A 26988-nucleotide genomic window follows, 5' to 3' on the forward strand; every position below is an offset into this window, starting at 1 on the left:
AGTCTAAAAAAAACCTTGATTTTGTTCTCCAAGTCTGAATCAAACCCTGAATTGAGAATCCTTGGAATTGTCACCTTGTCTTTGTTAATCCCGGTTTATCCCAGCCCATTAGTGCTAATAGATGGTTTGGGCGTCGGGATTGCTGGCGTGGCTGGGATTAGGGGTTAATTGGACGCCATGATGGACGGACTATGGGCCCTACTGTCCTCATAAACCCCACCACGAACCTGCTCCTTCCCCTGTTTCTCTCCCTGGACGTCACCCGTTCCTTCCCCAGCTTGCAGCGGCAATGGCGTACATGCATTGATTGATCACAGGGACGGCAAGACGATCACGGCGGCTGGAAAAATCTCTGGTAATCCCCTTCCATCTTCTATTCGTCTTCTCGTCCTTGTTTTTTTCACCAATGATTGTCTCTGGTTAGGGTTTGTAGGCGCAGAAAAATCTGGTTTTTAGGGCATTTACTTTGTGCAGAAACAATAGATTTTTCTTACATCTAGTTCGGAGTACTTGTATCACTCGTTGATTTTATCAAAAAATCTGTGGCAATGCAGGTTCCTCATGTCATCATGGATCCTTGCGACAAACTACATGTGCTGTTTCATTTTGGTGGCCAATTTGTTCGAATTGGGCCTACTTTAGACTATGTTGGTGGAGATGAAGCAAGTTCAGAGATTGAAAGGGATAGATTGTCTTTGCCAGAGATCAAAGGCTTTCTTGGTGATCACATACCAGTGAAAGAAAGCATGAAGATTCACTTCCTGATGCCTGGTAAAAAACTAGTGGATGGCCTATTATTTTTGTGTGATGATGCTGGTTGTTTGAAGATGTCTGAATATATAACTGATGAAGGAGTGGCTGAGGTCTATGTGGAGTATTTTGGGGAGCAAGATGATCAGAGTGCAAGTGACAGTGGTAGTGATTTTGAAAATGAGATGGACAATGATTTAGAAGGAGAGACTGATGTAGAACCAGATGCAGTCATAACTGCAGATGATGATGTGCAAATAATTAGTGTGGATCCATCATCATTGACCGCAATAGAAAATGTGCTCGAACCAAATGAGAGTGCTGTTATTACCCAGGTGATTAGCAGCCCTACAAATCACAATTTCTGTAGGAAACAGAGGACTGAAAGTTCACAAGTTCAGATATTGAGTTCCCAATTTCAGATACAAAGTTCTCAGGTTCAGATATATAGCTCTCAGGTCATTAATCCAGTAATAGATAGTGGTAATGCAGCAGCTCAACAAACACAAGAACATGACAATGATGACAATGGCTCTGCAGTTTCAGACAGTGAGGAGGATGATAGTGATTATGTGGCAGGAAGTGATGACAGTGGACTGGAAGAGGAATATGTGGAACTAAGGGAACAAGCAAAGGCTTTTAAGAAGAGAATTAGAGACTCAAAGAGATGGGCTCAGAGAAATCCATCTGGTGTTGTTCCAATAGATCTAGTGGCAAATGTGGAAGAAGTGGTAGGAGAAGACCACTTTGACTCAGATGATGAAGATTACTCATATGATGAGGAAAGTGATCATGAAGGAGAATTTGTTAGGAGGAAAACTAAGTTCCCTAGGTACAACCCTAAGGTAGATATTCCACTATTCTGCTTGGGAATGGTTTTCAGGAGCAAGGAACAGATGAGGAAGGCACTAATAAAATATGGACTTCTGACATTTAGAAGTATAAACTTCATGAAGTCAGAAGAAGGGAGGATCAGGGCTAAGTGTGGATGGCCTGGATGTCCGTGGACTATATATGGTGCTTATAGTAGCAGGTGTTCTAGATTTCAGGTGATCACATATGAAGATCAACATGAGTGTGCACCTAACAGAGACAATCACCTTGTCACAGCAAAAGTTATTGCTAGGAGATATGAGCACATCTTAAGAGCCAATCCGACATGGAAAATTGATAGCATTAAAGCCACGGTTCTGAAAGATTTCTTTGCGGATGTTTCAACATCAAAGTGCAAGGCTGCTAAGAAGATAGTGTCAGAGAAGCTACTTGCCGGACTGAAAGATGAGTACACCAAGGTGTTCGACTACCAGCTTGAACTACTTAGGAGCAATCCTGGGAGCACAATCCTTGTTGGCTTGAACCCTGAGTACATGGATCAAAATATTTTCCAAAGCTTCTATGTATGCTTCAATGCTATGAAAAAGGGTTTTAAAGCTTGCAGAAGAGTTATTGGGCTTGATGGCTGTTTTTTCAAAGGAGCATGTCAAGGTGAGCTTCTATGTGCTATTGGTAGAGATGCTAATAATCAAATGTATCCAGTAGCTTGGGCAGTAGTGGAGAAAGAAACTAGTGAATCTTGGGAGTGGTTTGTTGGCCTTTTGATAAAGGACTTGGATATTAATGATCAAGGTGAAGGATGGGTGTTCATATCAGATCAACAGAAGGTATGTTGTTCACATAGTTGTCCATATTGGCTTTTTGTTAATTATTTACTTGTTAGTGATATCCTATTAATTACTAGTTTGTTTAGGTTCATGCTATGTTGGTTAGGTTCACTCGTCTTGTCGAAGCATGACGTACTCACTTTTATGGTAGGTTGCTTAGGTTCACTCTCCTTGATGAAGCGTGACCTGCTCACTTTTATGATAGGTTGCTTAGGTTCACTCGCCTTGTAGAAGCGTGACCGACTCACTTTTATGCTAGGTACACTTTTTTAGGCTAGGTTAATTTGTCCCATCTACATTTGTCCTATGTACCTATTGTAATATATTTTTTGCAACTTCAATGTAGGGCCTTATCAATGCAATGCAAAACTACGTACCAAAGGCACAACATAGAATGTGTGCTAGACACATCTATGCTAACTGGAAAAAAAAGTTTAGAGAGCATGCTCTGCAAAAGAAATTTTGGGCAATTGCCAAGGCTGCAAATAGAGAAGATTTCATGTATAGGAAGGCCAAGTTAGCTCAAGATACACCTGAAGGTGCAAGGGACATAATGAGGACAGAGCCTAAGCATTGGGCAAGAGCATTTTTTCCTGTTGGGTCCCTTTGTGACTCAGTTGATAACAATCTATGTGAGTCCTTTAACAATGCTATAGTTGAGGCCAGATTCTATCCTATCATCTCTATGCTAGAGAAGATTAGACACAAGATGACACTTAGAGTCCAAGAAAATAGGAGCAAAAGTGAAAAGTGGACATCTAGTGATATATGCCCAAACATTTTCAAGAAGCTTAAGGTGGCCATCAAAATGACTCAGTTCTGTGATGTGCTCTGGAATGGCAAGGAAGGGTTTGAGGTGAAACATGTCAGTGGCAGAGGAAGGAGCTATACAGTGAACTTGGACAAATGGACTTGCTCTTGTGGTTACTTTCAGCTAGCAGGGATGCCTTGTTGCCATGCCATCAGTGCCATATACAAGAGTGGAAGAAACATAGCTGACTTCATTCACAAATGCTATTCAGTTGAGCAATTTAAGAAGATATATGAGCACTGCTTGGAGCCAGTAGAAGGACAAGAGAGATGGCCTATCTCTGACAAACCTAGACCACAAGCACCTGGGTATGTGAGTATGCCAGGTAGGCCTAGGAATAATGACAGGAAGAGGGAAGAGGGAGAAGCACCAAAAGGAAAGAAAATGTCAAAGCATGGCACTAAAATTACTTGCAGCATGTGTGGCCACAAGGGGCACAACAAGACAGGTTGCCACAAGAATCCTGAAAAGGGGAAGAAGAAGAATGCCTTCCTGAAGAAAACAAGCAGGAAAATGAAGTCATCTGAGGTAAATACAAGTTCACTCTTTTGTTTCAAATAGTTTTGCTTTTTCTTAATCACTTGTGCATTCACATGCTTATGTACTCTCATATTTTTTTAACAGCAAGCAAACACTGATGCTCAAATCAGATCAAGCCAGCAAGCTAAAAGGATAGGAGAAGTTCAAGCACAAGCAGGATCAAATGGTGGGAAGAGGAAGGCTACCAAAAAACAGAATGTGCAATCCAAGAAAAAAATCAAAGATGTGATATGATGGAGTAGTGATTTTCTGTTAGCATATTACTGAATTGCTATGTCCTTTTGTTCCTTATGTCACTCTGGTCATATAGTACCTATTGTGTGATGAACTTATGCAAAAATACGGAACTAAACTGCTGTACTAGTGATTTTCTCACTCTGGACTAGTGATTTTACTAGATATGTCACTCTGGTTATGTCCTTTTGCTGGTTATGTCACTCTGTTAGCATATTAATAAATTACTTGTTATTTTGGTTTACTCAAACTGTGTTTGTGTAAGCTGAAATGTCATATATGTTGTTGAGAACATGTGATATGTTCTCACAAATTTACCTACTGTTTATGTGATATGTTACCAGAAATTTAGCACATAGTAGCACTTCCTGTTGTTTTCTCAAGTTGCAGTCTAACAAAATGAACCATCAATTACCACATAAATAGCAGCATGGAATATCATTACATCATCCAACCATTACATCATTCAGCCATTACAAGATTTTGGCATTACATTTTTCTTCTAGCTATTAATGCAGTACAAATCCTGTAAATACACCTGCCAATAACATTTTTGGTTCAATCTCTGCATTCTTCTCCAGAACTTGTTGACTCAGTGCATCCTCTGTTCCAATTCTTTGGCCCTGTTCCAATCATGGTTGCCAGTCATCACCACCTGCAGCTTCAAACCTCCTGATTGCAGCCCTGAGATCGAGCAGTAGTTCTGCAAGGATTGGGGAGCAGGGATCACTATGCCACTGAAAAAATCCACAGCCAGCCTCTGATTCAAGTGTTCATACCATAAGAAATGGAAAGAAGGACGAGGAAGAATTGGTAGAGAAGATTGGGAGCTCACAATTTCATGGACGCAGCACTAGTATCTTCCAGGGAGGAGACTTCTTGCACGGGCGACCTTGATGGAGCCCTACGCCCGCGACCTCCGCCTGATTACGACGCGCGGGAGGAGGAAGACATCGCCGATTGCAGCCGCCACCGTTGCCGTTGCCGTCGTTGCCGCCGCCGCCGCCGTCGCCGCCGCCCGCCTACTGACGGACCCTAATTTGGTTCCCCTGCTGAAGCTCTGTTTTTGCCCGTCAATAAAAAGCTCTGTTCTTTCCCCGCCGCTGCATCTTATGTGAGTACCCAAAGAGGCCCGCAGTCAGTTCATCGTCGCGTCCAGTTAACCCTAATCCTAGCCACGTCAGCAATCCCAACGCCCAAACCAGCTATTAGCACTAATGGGCTGGGATTAACCGGGATTAACAAACACAGGGTGATGATTTCAGGGATTCTCAGTTCAAGGTTTGATTCAGACTTGAAGAACAAAATCAAGGTTTTTTTTAGACTTTTGCCATAACAAAAGTTGCCACCTCGCAGCAACTAAAGTTGCCTTTAGAAAACGTTAGGGATGACATGCTTAAATTCCGAACGTTCGGGATTTATCTATTTCAAAATTTTTTTTGCAAGCACTAAATTTTGTACTGGGAAACCACGGCAAATCAGCCAGATGTAGTTGACCGACGAAACCACGGCAATTTGGCGGTGCGACGCCATGGTGTGCACTGTTGGTACACTTGGGGTAACTTTTGCTTGAGAGCGACCTCCCTCCAACACCTCGCGACAAAGGAACGACATGGCCCTGTCCTGATCCCCATGCGGGACGCGGGGATGGATTGTGGTCGTGCACGCGTCAGGCGCGGACGTCCACAGTTGGCCGGAAGGAAGGAAGGAAGGAGTGTCGATCTGACCTAGGTCGGTCTAGGTCACGTCATGAAATCAACCCGGAATGGGAGTCCACAGATTTCGGCCTCGTTGCCGAAAGAGTAAATCTCGTTCGTTCGTCTGTTGCATGATGATGGCCGCTAACGAGAGCATCTCCAACAGACGCCCAACACGGCGCGCGCAAAAAACAACTTTAGCGCATGTTCATCGTCTGGTTTGGCGCGGCGCGCTGCACCCGCTCCAGCAGCCGCGCTAAAATGCAGCGCGCGCTGCTTCAGCAGCGCGCATCCAACATTTTTTTTAATTTTTAAATGCATAGATAAAATAAAAACTAGATAGATTGTATAAATAAAAAACGATACAAAGGTATTTTACATCGGTGCAACTAGATAGATAGTTCGAAAGCATAGATAAACTACGACGCAACTAGATAGAAACTACTCTAAGTCTCTATCATCATCACCATTATCATCATCGGCGGTGTCGTCCGAGGTGTCTAGCCAGATGTCCAGCCACCGATCATCGTTTGGCGCAAAGAACGACTGCCCACCTGCTGCAACGATGTCGGACTGCGCATTCGCCAACGTCTTCCGCTGACGCCTTTCCAACCGCGTCTCGCGGCGCCTTCGCGTGTCCTCCTCGCGGCGCCTTGCCCAGTAGGCCTGCTCGTAGGCGACGTCCTCCAGGTGGCGCTAGCGCCACTCCGCCATGACCCGCTCGTCCTCATGGGCGACGAGGAGGCGGCGTTGCCGCTCGGCGTGCTCCGCACGGTCTTCCGCCGTGTTCACACGAGGCAGAGGGGCGAGATTGAGCGCTTGCTGGAGCGTGTACACATCTTGAAAGTTCATCTGACCGCGCGGCCGACCTAGGCGCCACGCCGCCGCGTCGTACGCGCCGAGGCCGAGCCGGAGTTTGCCGGAGCGTATCTCCGCGGTGTAGCAGCCGTTGGGGCGCAGGTGAACGCCGCGGTAGCCGGATGCTCCTCGGCGGCGCGGCGGCATGGCGGCGCGGCGGTGGCGGGGCGCTGGAGCGGCGCGTGGCAGAGAGGGAGATGAAGAGGGGAAGAGGAAGTGTGGAGAAGCGCGTGGCGAAGCAGCGCGCCAAATCTTGCACGCGAGCTGGCGCCTTTTCGCGCGCGCGCAAACGGTTCCGGCGCGCGCTTGTTTCCCGCGGCCGCTGGAGCGCGGCAAACCGCCCCGCACGCGCTAAAAGCTGGATTTACCGCGCGCGCGTCGTTTGGGGCGTCTGTTGGAGATGCTCTGAGTTGCTGCTCTCGCTCCGGCGGGGTCTGTCCGTGGACGTTGTAGGCGTCCGGGGTCTAGAAGCAGCGAGAATGTGGCGGTCAGGCGGTGCCGAGGTAGTATGAGCAACTTTCTCCGGGGTTGTACGACGATCCAAATATCCAATGGCTGGCTACGCCAAGCCTTGCACGGCAACCACCACCTTCCATCCCGGGCAAGACTTGGAGCCGACTCCAATCATCATCACCCAGCCTGTCTTTCCCTTGGGCCTTACGGGTCGGAGTAGCGCGACCGCGTCCAGGTCCAGCCGGCCGTCCACCTCCACCTCCACCAGGAGCGGGCAGCCGCGCGGACCCGATCGCCGCAAAGGCCCAGCGCGGGGCTCGGGGCGGAATAATCCGGCGGATTCCCGGGATAATTCCCTTCCACGGGGACCCGACCGCGGAGTAACCATCCAGCGCAGCGCAGCCTTCCGTGGCAGTGGCATGGCCCACCACGTTCCACCATCAGCATCTTTCTCCCGGGGCATCCGCATCCGGGATCCGGCAGCCTGCCACTACGTTTTTGCACGACCCACCTCGCCGATGTCTCTATTTCTCATCACGCCTCGCTTGTTTCTTTCTCTCTATAATCCAGACGCTAATCCCCTCGGCTTATCCATGTGTTTCTTGACGACACTTGACAGGGAAATCAAGCGACGTCGCACGCGGTCCGGAGCGTGTTGCGTGAAACGCACACATAATATTTGCCTCTTTTAGAGCAGGCTTTTGCTTTACTATCTTCATCCCGTGCGTGCGTGTGTGCGTGCGTGCGCACAATCGATTACATTAGCTACATAATAATTCGCAAAAAGGAAAAGAGATAACACGGTAGCTTCCCCGCATTAGCTTGACATTATATGCTCAATTTCAGGCTATATCCATCGTTGCCTTGCAGGGCACCCCGTTGCCTGCGCCGTGGGGGGTAATTGGAATTTTGGCAGCGAATATAGCGAGCCCGGCCATTTCACCTAATATCCTAACTTTTTCTTTCATATAAATGGTAAGTGCCGAACGCCAGTTTCTTTTATGTTTGGCCTGAACGTACCAGCGGTCGTTGGATGATGAGCACAAATCTCGACACACCCGTCAGCAGACACGTTAGTCGCAGAAATCATTCACTCGATCTCACCCCTCGCTCGAACGAAAAAAAGAAGCACCCCTCTCCTGCGCGGTCGCCCTCTCTCCTCGATCCTATCCATTTCCTCTCATCCTTTCTTCTCTATCCCATTCCACGTCACGGCGGTCAAGTCCTGGTGAGCTGCACCAGCGGATCCCAAGTAGAGTCATGCGACCTCCTAGCCGGATAATTCCCTCCCCTCGCCCGGGGATCCAACCGCTAAGCAAATAGCCCAGCCTTCCATGTCATACTCTGCCCTCGCCCCCCCCCCCCCCCCCCCCCCCCACACCCGTTCCACCCGACAATGCTTTTTGCACGACCCACCTCGAGATGTCTATATTTCACATCACGCCCCCTGATTGTGCGCACGTAGTCCGGAGTGTTGCGTGAAATGCACACATAATATTCGCTTTTTTTAGAGTAGGGTTTGATTTTATTGTCTTCTTCTCGTGTGTGCGCACAATCGGTTACATTAGCTATTCCCCCTCCCCCCAAAAAAAAGAAATTAAATTAGTTTCCGCGTATTAGCTCAACATCGTTGCCTTGACGGGCACACCGTAGGGGTATTTTGGATTTTGGCAGTGGGTAGATCGAGCCTAAGGTATTTCATCGGATATCCTAGCTCTTCGTTTTGCTTTTAGGAGACATGGGTTTCTCATCACGTATGCCATGTGGTATCGAATATTGTTGTAGCTCGATAGTCAGACTATTGTCTTTGTCATGAACCGTGATGTGATAACGGCCATTCTATCCATGCGTGGAAAACTACTCTTCGAAGACAAAACCTACAAAAATGATTGTAGGAAGAGGAACAAAGAAAAATGGCACAATAAGGGTTGCGAATTAAGGAAATATAATGCCCCCGGTAAAAAAAACATGCGCACCATGTAAACCCTGATTTTGTTGCTTCTTTTTCTTAGGGCAAGCGAAGATTATCCTACTAAACATCGGCATTGTTGATCGTGCCATGAGTTTCGACCTAGGACACACCTTCTTTTGTGCGATCAAAAAACATGAGCACCGAATTACTCTCGTAAGATAAGGAACAAGAGGCTCAACCATCATATCCAACACAAAGCCCTCAAGATACTTAGAGCCTTTGACTACTCTCTCTAGTAAACCAAAGGAAGCACAATGGGTGCTGCTCTATTTCTTATCAGTGAGGTATTCTTCTTCGTTTTTAGTACTATTGGCATTCTTTCATTCCATTCTAGTCAGGCACCGGACAGTCAAACTAGGAGCTCAACGACCACCAGTTACTACGACCTTGCTTTCATTCGACAGATAAGCTTTTGAGAAGAGACCACCTCGAAACCATGTCTGCTCATCACCTTGCTCTGACTATCCAGACAAATTTGTCATTTTACCGACGCCATGTCCAAACACCTTTCTGTTTTTGTTTCGTTTCCCGTAGCATTCGGTGTCCCGCGACATCAATCGTTTCCTCTTTTCATCTGAATCCCGTGTTTTGAGCATTATTAGCATCATAGTCCAATACTCGGTGCCTTTTTTGTCTAAAAGAATAAGGCACTTGTTAGGGCAACTAAATTAAGCAGTTTTGCTAAATTAAGAAGACATTCGTCAGGTAAGCAAATCACCAGGTCTAGTAAGGCAAGTTTACGATCCACTGACTCTTTCCCACATGATGGAGTAACGAGGGTAGTCTCGTGCAAGATTAACCTTAACCAATCATAACCCCTCTCTCTCTCTCACACACACACACGCATGCACACGATCGCTTGAAATAAGCGGGTAGCTATCTGAAAAAAATAATAATCAACTCTCACATAGACACACTTTTTTCGCCCAAAACCCCTCGGACTCTTCCAACCGTCACAACAACTCGGTCTCCCAATTCCCAAATTCCCAAATCAGAAGGCACCAAAAGAGCGAGAGCGAGCACACGCACAAAACACGCGACAACCACCACCACCACCGCCGTCCCGTCCCGTCCCCAACCCCAAAAATTCCAGTTGCACGTCCGCCCTCCCTCCCTCCCTCCCTCGCCAGCTCGCCAGGACCCCGCCCCTCCGCCCCGCCCCGCCCCTCCGCCATTCCCTCCTGCCCGCTCGCCAATTTTAAACGCTTTCCCCAGCCGCCAGCCGCTCGCTCGCCCGGCGGCGATCCGGGGCGGGGCGCGATGGAGGCGCCGACGGCAGCGCCGCGGGTGCGGTCGATCCGGGAGACGGTGCTGGAGAGCGTGGCGGCGTACCACCAGCAGCAGCGGATGCGCCGCAGGTTCCGCAAGAGCCTCTCCTACGCCGGGGAGCTCTCCTCCGCGGGCGCCTCCACCTCCGCCTCCCTCGCCTCGCTCGCCGGGCCCGAGGACGACGACGAGCCCTTCTGGGAGGAGGAGGAGGGCACCGTGGAGCTCGTCCAGCTCGGCGCCAACCGCGCCAAGAACGTCCTCGTCCTCATGAGCGACACCGGCGGCGGCCACCGCGCCTCCGCCGAGGCCATCAAGGACGCCTTCCGCATCGAATTCGGCGACGACTACCGGGTAATTCGTTCCCCTCCGCCGCGAATCATTCCCCTCCCCCTCTGTCCGTCCGTGAATAGATAAACAAATTCTTGGAATCTCCCCCAATCTGCCTGTCAATCCAAGTGGCCGCGCCCGCACTGATGGATTTCGATTTCGATTTCGATTTGGGCATTCGTGGCAGGTGTTCGTCAAGGACCTGTGCAAGGACCACGCCGGCTGGCCGCTCAACAACATGGAGAGCTCCTACAAGTTCATGGTGAAGCACGTGCAGCTCTGGAAGGTGGCCTTCCACGGCACATCGCCCCGATGGGTCCACAACTTCTACCTCGCCGCCCTCGCCTCCTTCTACGCCAAGTACGTCCTAGTACGGATCGCTCCTCTTCTCTCCCACTCCCACCCGCGGATCCTCCTGCAATTTGATTTTACGGTTCCTGCAACGTTTTTCTTGCTTGACTTCCTCACACACATCGTCGAGATCATTAAACAAACAAACAAACAAATAAATAATTCGATGTCATTTGTGGCTTCACATTCACGCCAGACTGTTTTTCCCGTCATTGGTTGATGCGTTGCATAGCAAATTGCTGACCTAATCGCAGATTTTTATAGTGGAATCGGCACTTTTGTCAGCATTTTGATCGCACTAATATATTGTAATCCCAGATCTCACCCGACGATATGGCGCCCATGATTTTATATAAGGACCACTGCTGTCTTGACTGGAGACGCTAAAATATCTGTGCTGGATTCCTTGTCATGTAATGCATGTAAATTTGCTGTTGAACTTGTTAAGTTTCCTGAATAAAATTGTGCCATGGTCGGATATCCAGCCATGTGGACTGGTTCAGGCTGCGCGTATGGGTTTGCCAGGCTGCAGAACAGTGACCCATCAAAACGCCCACTCTGTGCTGGTGTCACCCTGTAGTTGTGGTATCCTGGGAGGCCACAAAAACTGATTGCGTTGCATTGCTGCCATCCCTTGACCGCCATTTAATAAGTGAATTAAAATCAGCATATGTGCTTTCACAGTTACCAGTATGTCCTTGTGTAACATTGCTCCCAGACCATGACCCACATATTATAAACCACATTGTTATTTGTTAGTGTGCATATGCAAGCTTTTATTTCTTGGGTTTCTATTTTTTCATACTCCAAACCTCTTAATGTTGCCTACCCATTTGCAGTTTAAAGTCAATTAACTGGTACTCCTATTTTTCTGCTCTATTTTGATGCCATCATTGCTAACAGTCGTAAAATACAGCGCTGCTATACACACGACGACGTGTGGACGACTTGTGCACGACAGCACATGTCAAGCCGTCCATGCATACTATCCAGCGCATATCAGCGGCTGGGTTACCCATCGTCCCACTGTCGTGCACACATCCATCATCTATACAGCAGTTTCGCGTAAAATATTGCTAAATGGTTACCCGTAATGCTTGTGTCATTTGGACTTAACATAAAATCTAAGTTTGATGATCCACACGGTAGACTTTGTCTCTACATCAAGTCTACACGGTAGACTGTATTTCCTGTTATTGGTTGCTGCCTTGGATTGCAAATTGCTCACCTAATCGGAGATTATCTAGTGAGTCAGCAGTTTTGTTGTCAGCATCATTCACACTAATATTTTATAAGGCCCACAGGTGTCTTGACTAGAGATGCTAAAATATCTTTGCTGGATTTGTTGGCATGTAATGCATGTAATTTGCTGTTGGAACGAATTTTTCTGAATAAATTTGCACCGAGGGCAGATATCCTGCCATGTGGACTGGTTCAGGCTGCGCATATGGGTTTGTCAGGGCACTGGAAATGATCGCATCCTAATAAATTCAGTTTGTACCATGCGCATCAACCCATCAAAAAGCCCACTATGTGCCGGTGTCACCCTGTAGCTGTGGTATTCTAGGAGGTCATTAAAATTGATGGCATTGCATTGCTGCCATCCCTTGAGCATCATTTGAGTTCAGATCAGCATATGTGCTACTGCTTTCACAGTTACCAGTCTGTCCTTGTGTAACATTGCTCCCAAACCATGACCTACATTTTATAAGCCGCAATGGTAGTGTGGCACATGCAAACTTTCATTTTGCTGTTTACTGTTTCCATACTTCAAAGTTCAAAGAAATCACTAACTTTACATACTGGCTAAAATAGCCCTTGCCTACTGATTTGCAGTTTAAAGTCAGTTAACTTGTACTCTAGGTTTTCCCCCCTCTATTTCAACTCCGTAATTGCTAATATGTGCTGACAATGTTTTATGACGTGAATACACCAAAAATACATCAAGCTATGCAGAACAGTTACTAATAATGCTTGTGTCACTTAGATGTTAACCTATGATCTAAGCCCATTGATCCACATGTTAGATTTTGTCTCTACATCAAGAGTTTACATGTAGTGTTTCTTTGTGAATAATTTCTTTTTTATGGTTGTAGGAAGGTTGAGGCTGGATTGAAGAAGTACAAGCCAGACATAATAATTAGTGTTCACCCCCTCATGCAACACATTCCTCTATGGGTACTCAAATGGCAAGGTCTGCAGAACAGAGTAGTCTTCGCCACTGTCATCACTGATCTTAACACTTGCCACCCTACATGGTATGTTCAGCTATAAATAAGGGGGGAACCTGGAAACTGTTTTTTCTTTCATGAAAATTAACTGCTTTCGACACACTTCAATCATAGACTTAAAATCTGGCAATGCAAAATATACAGGTTCCATGCTGATGTGAATAGGTGTTACTGCCCATCGGAGGAAGTAGCCAAGAGGGCAGAACTGGATGACCTAAAAAGTTCTCAGATCCGTGTGTTCGGTCTTCCCATTCGACCATCATTCTGCCGTGCTGTCCTTGTCAAGGTATTAACCTTAGGGCCGTTGTTACTTATTTATTGCCCAACTGGTTTCAGATTTTGTATCTGTTTTTCCAAAACATGTAGTAGTTAACTCGTAGTATTTTTCTTTGTCTTTTGTCTATTCATTAACTACCTAGCATTGTGTATAATTACTCTACAGAATTTTAAGCATTCTGGGCCGTCGCCCTATGATTCTACTATGTTTTCCAGAAACAAACAAATGTACAGCTGTACAGTGATGTGTCTTCATGCAAATGCTTGCCTTTGAACTAAAGCATGTTTTAAACCAATTATTCACCAGGATGATTTGCGGAAGGAACTTGAATTGGATCCTGACCTACCGGCAGTGTTGCTGATGGGAGGTGGAGAGGGCATGGGTCCTGTAAAGAAGACCGCGAAAGCCCTTGGAGATGCATTGTTTGACAAAGAGCTCGGAAAACCAATCGGGCAGCTTGTTGTCATTTGTGGTCGGAACAAAACACTGAGCTCCTCATTGCAGGCTCTTGAATGGAAAATGCCAATAAAGGTATAAACAAAATGTTACACTTTTCAGTTCTTTAAGACTTCAACTTGTTTCTTATGTAGCCCACATGAAGAGAATATGTTGTTAACTGCTTTTGTTTTGTTTAACAAAAGATTAGGGGATTCGAGACCCAAATGGAGAAATGGATGGGGGCTTGTGATTGCATTATAACAAAGGTTTATATATTACTGACCCTTCTCTATTGTTAGCGTGCTGGTTCCTTTGAAGGTCGTGTGGTACTCATAATTTTATTTTCCTGTTATTTTGGTTCAATAGGCTGGACCAGGCACCATTGCTGAAGCCTTGATTAGGGGTCTTCCTATCATCCTTAATGACTTCATACCTGGACAGGTTTGTGTCCACTCACTTTCCACCTTATAAATGTTGATTTAAGCATTCAAAGTGTATGTATTTGCAACGGTGCAGTGAACCGAAATACCTGACAGCTACTGCTCCAAACAATCTTCTGATATGTAGTCCTTGAACCTTAACAAAATACATTTGTTTGGGTCAATATTTAGTATAAGTTGGCCATTGATGCAGTGCCATGCTTGTTTACGGTTATTGTCTTGCGAACTTCTTCCCAAGAATCAATCCTCATGAACTTCATTCTGATGAATAGATACTGGTTTTGTGCAGTAATAACTATGCATGTTTATGGTTATTCTTTTTCTTTTTGACTGGTTGAGGCTAGTACAGTATAATAAACAAAGTGGTCAGTTTGTTTATCTTTACGTGCAACTTACATCTTGCAAGAGTTGCGCCTCTCTTTGCTTAGCAGGCAGTCTACATCAAACAATACCATCTTAACAAAGTATTGTTTTCTTGCATCCCAGGAAGTTGGCAACGTCCCTTATGTCGTGGACAACGGCGCGGGCGTGTTCTCCAAGAGCCCTAAGGAAACGGCCGAACTTGTCGCCCGCTGGTTCGGTCCAGGCGCGGAGGAACGCAAGAGGATGTCGGAGAACGCGTTGAAATTGGCCCAGCCGGAAGCTGTGTTCGACATTGTCAGAGACATCCACGAGCTGTCCCAGGAGCAAGGGGTGAAGGCGCAGATCTCCAGCTCCCTGACGTCGTCCTTCTTCATACCATCTCCTGAAGCCAGCCATTGCCCCAGCCCCATCCCGCTCGTGTGAAGACCTTGGAAGATGTGTACATAGCTAGAGCACCGCAACACCTCTCTGCGCCTTTCATATACTTGAAAAGAAAAGAAAAGGAAAGGAATGGAAAGGAAAAGGAAAACGTGGCACGCGATTTGGCCTGGCTTGTTTCATCTGTTGTCGTGGCCGGGGGATCTCGATGTTTTTCTGTTCATGGCCTCCCGCCGCAGTTCTTACGGGCTCGTTTGACCGACAGGTGCTCTTGTGTTGTGCGATATCGTGTTGGTGTAAAGTTTGTGAAAAATCATTGGTTGAACATCATTCTTTTGCCGTCCCCTCTTTTACATGCAGAAGGGGGGATCACTGGTTGGCTTGTTAGCTGCAGTCATTTTTGTGGATTGGAATTTTTTGTTTTGTTCATGTAAATTACGCTAGTTGCCACTGGGCCACTGTAAGAAGTGTACATTATGACAAAAGCGTGAGTGGAAGTGTTGATTGGGCTTGTTGAAGATAATGGGTTCGTGATGGTGTACATACATGTTCCGTTGATTGGAAGTTGTCAGTCCACTGAACCAGCTGTTGTATGAGAAGTGTACTTTGCTGTCCTACCAGTCAGAATTCTTGGACTGGTTGGCATGCTTAGGAGGACTCATGTTGGATCTTGTTTATGGTAAAAGGTTTGAAAAACTATGTAGGAGTAGAAATAGTGCTGAAAAGGCTGCATCAGCTTTCCGTGATCTTGTTTATTATGGTAAAAGTGGTGCTTAAAAATACTAATGTAGGAGTAGTTAGCAGAAGTAGTGCTTACTGTTAATGTTCAGTGGATCATGATCTGTGTTCGTTTTTTTTTTTTTTTTTTACAATCAGTGGATCCTGATGTTGGTGCTGCTTCCGCCTTTTGGCATCGTTCGCAGGTGTGGAACGGAAGTGCGACGAGGGCCCGAGCCTTTGCCCCAAGCAGAATGATGGAAAAGGGTCTCCAGCACTCGACAACTCGGGTCATCACAAGACAAAAGGCGATCGTCGTCGATGCATGATGCATCACGACGGAGGAAAAGAAACCATCGACAACTCGGGTCATCACAAGACAAAAGGCGAAAGAAACCAAGGAATTGGGCCTTTTCCCGCAGGTATCTGCCGCCGCTGCTGCACTGCTACCAACCAGCCGAGCACTGGAGCTTCAGATGTCTTTCCCTTTCACCCAGCGCACCTGTGGCGCGGAGGGACTCAGCTTGAGCTGCATCCCCAGCTCTTCTTGTGCAGACGACGCCGAGGAAGGCCGCTGGCCGCAGAGCACGCTCTGGAGACCGCCAGATCGGCCTCGCCACATGGTGGTAGCCAATACGTACCGTATTTTTTATATTCAAGAAAATATGTAATTAATCGCACGTCGTGCTCGCAGGCTCCAGCGGCCGACCGCTCTCGCCTGGAGGCGCCAATCACATGCCCACATGATCGCTCTATCTCTCGCTGTCACCGCCTCCACGTTTCTCATCTGAGTGCTGCTCTTTTCAATTCCTGCACATCTTTTTTACACGCTACCGCTACAAATAATAAGGTTGCAATCTTGGACTCTTTGTACATCATCCGTTGGATTGGTTTGGATTGGATTGGATTGGAGTCTTCTACTCTCAGCTCCTACCTATCTACTGGTCTTTTCTCAACAACAAAAAAAACCCTATCTACTGGTCTACTGCACAACTGGAGTTCGTTCTAGTAGTTGTTGCTATGCTATTCACAGAAAGAAAGACTGATGAAAAGTGACGAAAGGAGAAGCGAAGAGGGCCACACCAACCAACCGGTCAACCGGCTTACGTGCGCGACTGGCGGGTGGGCCCCGGGTGTCAGACGCTTGCGCGCGCGTCGTGTGAGCGTGAGCTGGGGGCTACGGCGTGCCGCCCCAGAGCACCGAGGTGAGCACGCCGGCCTCCTCGGCGGGCGACACGGCCGCCTCCCGCACCCGCCGGAGGATCTCCAGCTTCGCCGCGCGCTTCTCCCGCGGCCGCAGCCCCTGCCCCGCCTCCACCTGCACCGCAAACCGCGCCACCGCGCTCGCCACCATCGTCTTCTCTTCCTCCTCATCCGCTGTGTCCGTTGTGTCGGCGTCCGCGGCGGTGCGCTGGAGGCAGAGGAGGCGCTTGACGAGGCCCTCGGCGAGGAGCGCGTCCAGCACCTCGCGCCGGCCGTAGTAGGCCACGCGGAGGCAGAGCTCCAGCGCGGGCGCGCGCAGAGCTCCGGCGGGGGCGCAGAGCAGGGCCACCAGCCGCGGGAGCTCCCCGCGCGCGTGCAGCTCGTCCACCAGCGGCGTCCGGACCGCCGCCACCAGCCCGTTGAGCGCGCGCAGGGCCGCCGGCGAGGAGTGGGACGCCGCGGCGGCCACCAGCGCGCCCACGGCCGGGCCCATCAGCACCGGCCCCACGAACACGTCCCGGTTGAACCGCACCAGCGCCAGCGCCGCCGCTGCGCACCCGTCGCCCACCTCGCCGGGGTCCCCGAGCCGGGCCTCCACCGCGCGGAACACGCCGTGCCGCAGCACCGCGTCCTGCAGCCGCGCGTCGAACCGCCCCGCTGACCCCGCCCCCAGCAGCCGCGCCTCCAGCTCCGCCAGCAGCGCGCGCGCCCGGGCGTCGTCCTGCTCCCTCAGCGCGGCCACGAGGCGCGCGGCCAGCTCGCGGTCCGCCCACGCCTGGATCTCCGCCGCGACGCCCCCGGCCGCGCGCGCGATCCCCCGCCTCGCCTTGCACCGCCGGCACCGGGCCCGCAGTCCCCCGACCACCCCGCATCCGGCCGCCTCCTCGGAAGCGCGCCAGGAGAGGGCCCTGATGGTGGCGAGCAGGCGGCAGAGCGGGTGCAGCTCGGGGTCACCGGCGAGCAGGTCGTGGGCGGCGGCCTGGAGCGCGAGCAGCGCCCGCAGCGCCGGGCCGTCGCCCTCGCCGGCCTCGACGGTCCTTGCGGCGTCGCGCAGCGCCCGCAGCACGTCGAGGAAGCCGTCGTCCCGCTCCCCCTCCTCCATCGGGGAGGAGTGGAGGAGAGGCGCGCAGCGGGCGGCCGAGCCTTCGTTTTATCCCGCCCTCCTACCCGCCCGGTAAAATCCCGAGAGCACACGGCGGCAGTCGTCGACTGACCGGTAGATAGATGGATGGATAGATGAGATGATGGTGTTTTTACTTTTCTCCGGGGGAGGCGGGGCCGATCCAACCGCTCGTCCGGCCCGGTCGCCGGTGGCCGTGGCGCGCGTGATGCGTACGTACGTACGTGCTGCGTAGGAGCGGCTCGGAAGCTCGGAATCTTGTTGGCTTGAGTGGAGAAGACGACGAGGGGCATGCGGATCCGTCCGGCCCGGCCCGTGCAAGAATCCACGCCACGGCGATCAAACCAGATGAGATGCCCTAGTTACTTACCAGTGCTGCATCTGAATCGATTCTCAAGTGCTGTCGAATCGGACCGCAATGCGTGATACCAGATGATGAGGCCGTGTGGGACTCCACGCCGCATCAAGCCGTCAACCACTAGAACGATTGAACGAACGATCTAGCCGTGCGTGGCTGGGCTCTGGCTGAGGGCGAGGTATATCCGGATCCTCGGCCGGGTTTGTTCGGTTTTTGACGTTGTCGCGGCAACTGCTGCTGGAGAGGGACTTCTTGGCCACGATTTTTAATTACTACTTTTCTTCTCTCTTCTCGCTAACGAACAGCATGGGAGCTTGTTTAGTCCACGAGTCCGGTCCTGTGATCTGGTCTCGTGCGTCTTGTGCTCGTATACGTGTCGGTGTCGCTGTCAAGGGTACGTTGGCGCCATACATCGTGAGAACTGTATATACTCCTTTTAATCGGATTCTCGCCACGAGTATGAACGATGTGATGCCGCGCTGCCTGCCTTGCATGATCTTCAACCGCCGACAGTGCGCACAAAACACACATCGGCATGGCTGACTTACCCTTTCATTTTCCTTTTAAAAACGCCATCTTCATATACACCTAATTAAATTAAAATGTTGGACCCCAATAACGCCCGAACGTTGAATCTCGAGCATCATCGGCCTGAACGTACCGTTCGTCAGGCGACGGGGGGCCAATGGAAGGAAAACGTCCCGGCACGAACGATACGTTAGCTTTTTCTTTTTTTGAGTCCAAACACACTTGCTTTATTAAACAGTAACGTTTCATCGGGATAACTCAAATTAGGCAATAACGTTAGTCGGAACAACTCAAATTAGGTGGATTTAGAAGCCACACATGGCGTCCTAGATCCAGACCAAAAACATGTTTGGCGAGGCTATGAGCCTCAAGACTTGACTCGCGTCCTTCGAAGATGAAGATCGCTTGTCCAGCTCGTTGAGGGATTGCGTGCCGAGATCCACCTCGGTGACAGTGTGGTCGATTGTAACACCCTCGATGCGACTATAGCTCCCACGTGTCGAGGCACGACTTAGAGACATAATCGCATTGAAGGCATATGTCGCAAGTTAGGCAATCTTCACAACATCCCATGTAATATGAATAATAAAGGGAAGAATATAGTTGGCTTACACTCACCACGTCAATCAAGCACATAAATAACATTACATCAACCAAAACACTCATGGCCCGACTACGGCGCCAAAATAGAAGAAAACCCAACATGCGACAACGGTCCCAATCACCCCCAACTGGGCACCACTACTGATCATCGGGAAAGGAAACGTAGTATCGTTGAGAGTCTTCGTCGAACTCCCACTTGAGCTCATACTCGTCACCTGGAGCGGAATCACCTGAACCTGCATCTGGTGTAATAGTAATCTGTGAGCCACAGGGACTCAGCAATCTCGCACCCTCGCGATCAAGACTATTTAAGCTTATAGGTAGGATATGCAAATATATGTGGAGCTGCAGCAGGCGACTAGCATATATGGTAGCTAACTTATTCGCAAAAGAGAGCGAGAAGAGGAGGCAAAGCACGAGCGAGAGTCTAAAGGAACAACCTGCGCAAGCATAACTCCAACACCGTGTCCACTTTCCGGACTCCGCCGAGAAGAGGCCATCACGGAAACACACTCAGTTGATTCATTTTAATTAAATTAAGGTTCAAGTTATCTACAACCGGACATTAACAAATTCCCATCTGCCCATAACCGCGGGCACGGCTTTCGAAAGTTCAATCCATGCAGGGGAGTCCCAACTTAGCCCATGACAAGCTCTCACGGTCAACAAAGGAATAGACCTCCTCCCAAGACGTTCCGATCAGACTCGGTATCTCGGTAACTCAAGACACTTCGACAGGTTAAAACAAGACCAGCAACACCGCCCAAATGTGCCGACAAATCCCGATAGGAGCTGCACATATCTCTTTCTCAGGGCACACTCAGATTGTCCTAGGTACGGGTAGGCCAGCCCAGAGTTGCCCCTGGTGGCCACCGGTAGCTGACAGGTGGACCAACACTCAGAGGAGCACTGGCCCGGGGGGGTAAAATAAGATGACCCTTGAGTCTGCAGAACCCAAGGGAAAGAAAAGGGCTAGGTGGCAAATGGTAAAACCAAGGTTGGGCATTGCTGGAAAAGTTTTAATCAAGGCGAAATATCAAGGGGTTCCCATTATAACCCAACCGCGTAAGGAACGCAAAATCCGAGAACATAACACCGATATGACGGAAACTAGGGCGGCAAGAGTTGAACAAAACACTAGGCGAGAGGCCGAGCCTTCCACCCTTTACCAAGTATATAGATGCATTAAGATAATATAACAATATAATGATATCCCAACAAGTAAATAAATGTTCCAACAAGGAACGGCCTCCAATCTTCACCTACAACTAGCAACGCTATAAGAGGGGCTGAGCAAAGCGGTAACATAGCCAATCAACGGTTTGCTAGGACATGGTGGGTTAGAGGTTTGACATGGCAATTGGGAGGCTGACAAGCAAATGGTAGGCATCGTAGCATTGGCATAGCAAAGAGCGAGCAAACTAGCATAGCACAGATAGTAGTGATTTCGAGGGTATGATCATCTTGCCTGCAAAGCTGTCAGAGTTGACTGGATCCTCAAGAGCAAACTCAACGGGCTCCTCGTTAGCGAACTCGTCTCCCGGCTCTACCGAAACAAGACAAACAAGCAATAAGGATATAATCAACCACGTGCAAACTCAATCAACACGATGCAAAGATGATATGCTATGCGGGATGCGATGCGGGATGCAAAATGCAAGATATGACAGGAAATGCATGAACCTGGCCTCAACTTGGAATTCCAAGGGTGCCACTGGAAAGATAAGATGAAATCGCTTGAAAACGATATAAAGATCATCGGAATCGGAGTTACGGTTTGGAAATGGCAAGCGTTTTAAGAATGACACCGGTCTGCGATTTACAGCAAGTAGGCATCTAAATGCAATGAGATGAACATGCTATAGCATCCAAACGTGATAACAAAATGCATGGCAGGGATGTACACAAGATTCTTAACAAAAGACTAGCACTGAGCCACGGCCAATTCATCCATTATGAGGTTCAAACAAGCATGGCAAAAACGCAAATGCAAAACAGATCTCAGACTTAGTGAAATTAACACTTGTCTGAAATTTCAGATCACGAAGCCCTCTTCGGAGCAGCAAAACAACATGATACATGAACATATTAAGACAAGTAAGAACATGGAATGGAGATACTCAACAAGCTTAACAAAAGACCCAAAGTGACCTGGGGCCAAAAGGGTTCACAAAATATACTAACGGGCACACGAACATAGCTAAAACACAATCAGTTTTCAGACTTAGTGAAAACTGAGACATGCTGAAATATAACTCACGAAGGCATGTAAACGAGCTCGATGCACTCACCACGGTGCAAGTCATGGCAAGGCAAGCATCCATCCATTAAGAAGGCACAAAATTCTAGCTAGACATGGCAAGAACAATGGCATAGCATTCACGGATCAACTACAATAGCATCAGCAAAATCGCAAACTAGTTGACGATCTGCCCAGATTCACAATGAAGCAAAAGTAGAGCTTGATTGACTCAAGCTAGGGTGCTCCATAATTGCAAACAAATACATGGATGGATATATCATAACAAGATTAACAAAACTCCTTTACTGATTATCCTCAAAAGAGGCACGGATCACTAGGAAACAAGCTGAACATATGGCACCATGAACTAAATAATCCCAGACTTAGTGAAAACTACTAAGTCCCTGAAAACAGATTTACCGGGTTCCTCACTTTGCAAGCTTGCACAAGTCACCACACACATCCTAAAAATGCATGGGTTGCACCTCTGGCTTAACAAAACATATGAAGGACTCACAGGCATATCATGCACACAATAATCATGGCAAAAATGACAAAAGTCTAAGATGAACTAGCAGATCTGACAATTAACTCACGAAGCCTCCTTCTACCAGCATTTCGGGCATTAAGATGAACTCAAATGAAAATGATGCAATGGAATAAAATGATGTACTCGTCGAGGTGAACATTTTGATATGCTATATGGCCAAATCAGAGCTACGGATGAAAAGTTACGGAGCCGCGAACATGTGCATATGAAGTAAAAATCTAGGGACTTAGAAAAAAAAACAACCCTCAAATCAGATCTAGGGTTTCGGGGCACGGGGCCCGAGGTGGCGGTGGCACTGTTCACGGCCGGAGCCGAGGTCGCCGGCGATGGTGTTGGGCGGCGCGGCGAGCTCCGGCGGGCGGCGAGGACGGCGGAGGGCGGCGGGGTCGCCGGTCCCGGCCGCGGGGCGGCGAGGCGGCGGGCGGCCGGCGGCCACCGGCGGAGCTGCGGTGCGCGGCGCCGGCGTGCAGTGGCGGCGGCGTGCGGCGGCCCGCGGTGGAGAGGCGGCGCGCGAGGAAGGAGAAGGGGGCGCGGGGCGGCGCGGTGGATGGGCCGGGGAGGGCCTCCCGCGGGCTCGGGCGGGCCTCGGGCGGCGGCGGCGATGTGGGGCTCGCCCGGGCCACGTGGCGGCTGCTGACTGGGCGCGGAGGGCGGCGGACAATGTCCGGCCGTCCGGATTTTTGTCTGGCGGTCGGAGGAGGAGAGGGGCTAGGGTTTCGTCCGTGATTCGAATGGGGGGAGATATTTATAGGCATAGAGGGAGCTAGGAGAGTCCAAATGAGGTGCGGTTTTCGGCCACGCGATCGTGATCGAACGCTCTAGGACATGGAGCAGAGTTTGGTGGGTTTTGGACCAAATTGGAGGGGTGTTGGGCTGCAACACACACGAGGCCTTTTCGTTCCCTCGGTTAACCGTTGGGGTATCAAACGAAGTCCAAATGGTACGAAACTTCACAGGCGGTCTACCGGTAGTAAACCAAGGCCGCTTGGCAAGTCTCGGTCCAATCCGGAAATGTTTAATCCCCACACACGAAAGAAAGCTAGAAATGACCACCGGAGGAGAACGAAGCGCCGGAATGCAAAAGGGCCAATGGGGAAAATGCTCGAATGTATGAGACGAACACGTATGCAAATGCAATGCACATGATGACATGATATGAGATGCATGACAAAGACAACAACACACGGAGACAAAGACCCGAACCCGAGAAATAAATATAACTTAACGCCGGAAACGGCAAGAGTTGGAGTACAAATTGGGAAAGTTACATTCGGGATGTTACAACACTCCACCACTACAAAAAGATCTCGTCCCGAGATCTAGGACTGAAAGAACTCCGGGTACTCAGAACGGAGGTGATCCTCGCGTTCCCAGGTAGCTTCACGGTCGGAATGGTGCGACCACTTGACTTTGAGAAATTTGATTGACTTGTTGCGAGTCTTGCGTTCAGTCTCTTCAAGAATAGCAACTGGGTGCTCACGATAGGAGAGATCTTCTTGGAGCTCAATGTCTTCGAAGTTGACGGTGCGGTCAGGAGTCTTAAAGCACTTTCTAAGCTGAGAGACATGGAACACGTCATGAACATTTGCAAAGTTTGAAGAAAGCTCGAGTTGATAGGCGAGGTCGCCTCTCTTGCTGACAATCTTGAAAGGTCCCACGTATCTAGGGGCAAGCTTCCCTTTGATACCGAAGCGACGAGTACCTTTCATAGGAGAGACACGGAGGTAAACATGATCTCCGATCTCGAAAGCCAAAACACGGTGCTTACTATCATAGTAGCTCTTCTGGCGGGATTGGGCTGCTTTGAGGTTATCTCGAATGACTTTGCACATTTCTTCTGCTTCTGTGATTAAGTCATTACCCAAAAGCTGACGTTCACCGGTTTCAGACCAGTTGAGAGGGGTACGACACTTCCTGCCATACAGAATTTCAAAAGGGGCCTTGCCCGAACTTGCTTGAAAACTGTTGTTATAGGAGAATTCAGCATAAGGAAGACAATCCTCCCACTTCATGCCGAAGGAGATCACACAAGCCCTGAGCATATCTTCAAGAATCTGGTTGACATGCTCGACTTGACCGCTTGTTTGAGGATGGAAAGCAGTGCTGAAGCGGATGTTGGTGCCCATGGCCTTCTGAAAAGAATCCCAAAACTTGGAGGTAAAAATGCTGCCACGGTCTGAAGAGATCACTTGAGGAATACCGTGCAGAGAGACAATGCGAGAGGTATAGAGTTCCGCCAATTGAGCTGCGGCGATCGACTCTTTGATAGGCAGAAAGTGAGCCACTTTGATGAGTTTGTCGATGACAACAAATATAGCATCATTGCCGATCTTGGACTTTGGAAACCCAGTCACGAAGTCCATCTCAATGTGGTCAAACTTTCATTCTGGAATGGTAAGAGGTTGGAGGAGACCTGCTGGCCTTTGGTGTTCTGCCTTCACTCTTCTGCAGACATCACATTCATTCACGAATTGGGCGATCTCGCGCTTCATTCGAGTCCACCAATAAGCTTGCTTGAGATCCTGATACATCTTCGTACTCCCAGGGTGGATGGAGAGGAGATAATTGTGAGCCTCGTTCATGATCACTTTACGGAGGTCACCTTTGGGCACAACAATACGATCCTCGAAGAAGAGAGTGTCCTTGTCATCAAGGCGGTAGCACTTGTACTTGGACTGACTCTTGGCAATCCCAATCTTCACCTTTTTCACCATAGCATCAAGAAGCTGGGCTTGGCGAATCTGGTCTTATAAGGTAGGAGAGACTTGAAGGTTGGCGAGGAAACCTTAGGGAAAAACTTGCAGATTAAGCTTGCGGAAAGCTTCACAAAGCTCGGGTTGATAAGGCTTAAGAATCAAACTGTTGCAGTAAGCCTTCCTGCTCAAAGAGTCAGCGATCACATTAGCCTTGCCTGGAGTGTACTCAATACTCGGATTATACTCTTGAATCATTTTGACCCATCGAGTTTGCCTGAGGTTGAGATTAGGCTGAGTGAAGATGTACTTGAGACTCTTGTGATCAGTGAAAATGTCCACTTTTCTTCCCAATAGAAGATGTCTCCAAGTCAAAAGAGCATGCACAACTGCCGCCAACTCGAGATCATGAGTGGGGTAGTTCTTCTCATTAGGCTTCAACTGGCGAGATGTATAGGCAACAACTTTCTTCTCTTGCATCAATACTGCGCCAAGACCTTGGAGAGAGGCATCACAAAAGACCTCGTACGGCTTGGATTCATCAGGCGGAGTCAGAACTGGAGCGGTGATCAATTTCTCTTTCAAAGTGTTGAAAGCAATATCACACTCCGGAGACCAAACGTACTTGACGTGCTTCTGAAGAAGATTTGAGAGAGGCTTCGCGATCTTGGAAAAGTTTTCAACGAACCTTCGGCAATAGCTTGCGAGACCGAGAAAACTGCGGAGTTGCTTCACGTTCTGAGGAGGTTCCCAATTCACAATTGCGGACACCTTCTCAGGATTCACGGCAATGCCCTTGGCAGAGATGATATGACCAAGATAAAGAACCTCATCAAGCCAAAATTCACACTTGGAGAACTTGGCGTAGAACTGATGTTCCCTGAGCTTATCGAGAACCAAACGCAAGTGCTTGGCATGATCTTCCTTGTTCTTGAAGAAAACCAGAATGTCATCGAGATAGACCAAAACAAAGTCATTGGTGTAGGCGTTGAAGATGAAGTTCATCATGCGAGAGAACGTCGGAGGAGCGTTGGCGAGGCCAAAAGACATGACAGTGTATTCATATGAACCAAAGCTTGTTCTGAATGCTGTCTTGGAAATATCTTCTTCACGAATGCGAATCTGGTGATAACCCATACGGAGATCAAGCTTGGAGAATACTTGGGCACCTTTGAGTTGTTCGAACAGCTCATTGATGTTGGGAAGTGGGTATTTGTTCTTGATGGTCTTCTTGTTCACTGGACGGTAATCAACACAAAGTCGGTCCGTTCCATCCTTCTTCTTCACAAAAAGAACACCACAACCCCACGGAGAAGAACTAGGCCGGATGAGACCCATTCTTTCTTGCTCATCGAGTTGCTTCTTCAGCTCCTTCAACTCTTCAGGTCCGAGCTTGTAAGGACGTTTGCACACAGGTTCCGTGCCAGGCTCAAGTTCAATAACGAATTCAACTGGCCGGTGCGGAGGCATTCCTGGGAGCTCTTCTGGAAAGACGTCTTGATATTCGCAAACGACTGGAATTTGAGAGATAGCATCCAATTCACCCTTCTCATTGAGAGAAAACAGACGGATAGTATTATCCCGAGCAGAAAAGACAATTACATCCTCAGACGAATGAGTCAATTGAATCTGCCTGGCTGCACAATCAAGCTGAGCCTTGTGCTTAGAAAGCCAATCCATTCCGAGAATAAGATCAATATCCGAGTCACCGAGAACCGTAGGAGAAGCCAAGAACTTGTAGTCACCCAAAGTGATAGAAACATCCGGAACGATGGAGTTAGCCTGCATGCGCTTATCGGGAGAGACAACTGCTAAAGGACTAGGCAAAACTTGTGAAACCAATTCACCGCCTATTTGTAAATGGTCTCGAGATGAAGCAATGCGATGCACCAGTGTGAAAAAGAACTTTAGCAGGAATATCATT

General features: G+C 48.8%; 2 protein-coding genes across 2 annotated transcripts; both read left to right on the forward strand.

Annotated features, from left to right (window-relative positions):
* Positions 1-548: 548 nt before the first annotated feature.
* Positions 549-3996, forward strand: LOC125516990. Its single transcript, XM_048682231.1, has 3 exons — positions 549-2411; positions 2758-3750; positions 3847-3996. Exons 1-3 carry the CDS (start codon positions 549-551, stop codon positions 3994-3996), a joined length of 3006 nt encoding a protein of 1001 aa, XP_048538188.1.
* Positions 3997-10010: 6014 nt separating this feature from the next.
* LOC125515215 (probable monogalactosyldiacylglycerol synthase 3, chloroplastic) lies at positions 10011-15573 on the forward strand. Its single transcript, XM_048680654.1, has 8 exons — positions 10011-10596; positions 10760-10932; positions 13020-13181; positions 13299-13440; positions 13738-13962; positions 14073-14135; positions 14236-14310; positions 14796-15573. The coding sequence occupies exons 1-8, from the start codon at positions 10237-10239 to the stop codon at positions 15093-15095; spliced, it is 1500 nt and encodes a 499-aa protein (XP_048536611.1). The 5' UTR covers positions 10011-10236; the 3' UTR covers positions 15096-15573.
* Positions 15574-26988: the final 11415 nt, after the last annotated feature.

This window comes from Triticum urartu, chromosome 6 (assembly GCF_003073215.2).
Source record: "Triticum urartu cultivar G1812 chromosome 6, Tu2.1, whole genome shotgun sequence".
NCBI classification, from domain to species: Eukaryota; Viridiplantae; Streptophyta; class Magnoliopsida; order Poales; family Poaceae; genus Triticum; species Triticum urartu.

Coding starts and splice junctions, on each gene's coding strand:
- LOC125516990 (XM_048682231.1), top strand. CDS start 549: ATGCAGGTTCCTCATGTCATCATGGATCCTTGCGACAAACTACATGTG. Junction 2,412..2,757: donor TCATATCAGATCAACAGAAG/GTATGTTGTTCA, acceptor ACTTCAATGTAG/GGCCTTATCAATGCAATGCA. Junction 3,751..3,846: donor GGAAAATGAAGTCATCTGAG/GTAAATACAAGT, acceptor TTTTTTTAACAG/CAAGCAAACACTGATGCTCA.
- LOC125515215 (XM_048680654.1), top strand. CDS start 10,237: ATGGAGGCGCCGACGGCAGCGCCGCGGGTGCGGTCGATCCGGGAGACG. Junction 13,182..13,298: donor AACACTTGCCACCCTACATG/GTATGTTCAGCT, acceptor CAAAATATACAG/GTTCCATGCTGATGTGAATA. Junction 14,136..14,235: donor GTGATTGCATTATAACAAAG/GTTTATATATTA, acceptor TTGGTTCAATAG/GCTGGACCAGGCACCATTGC.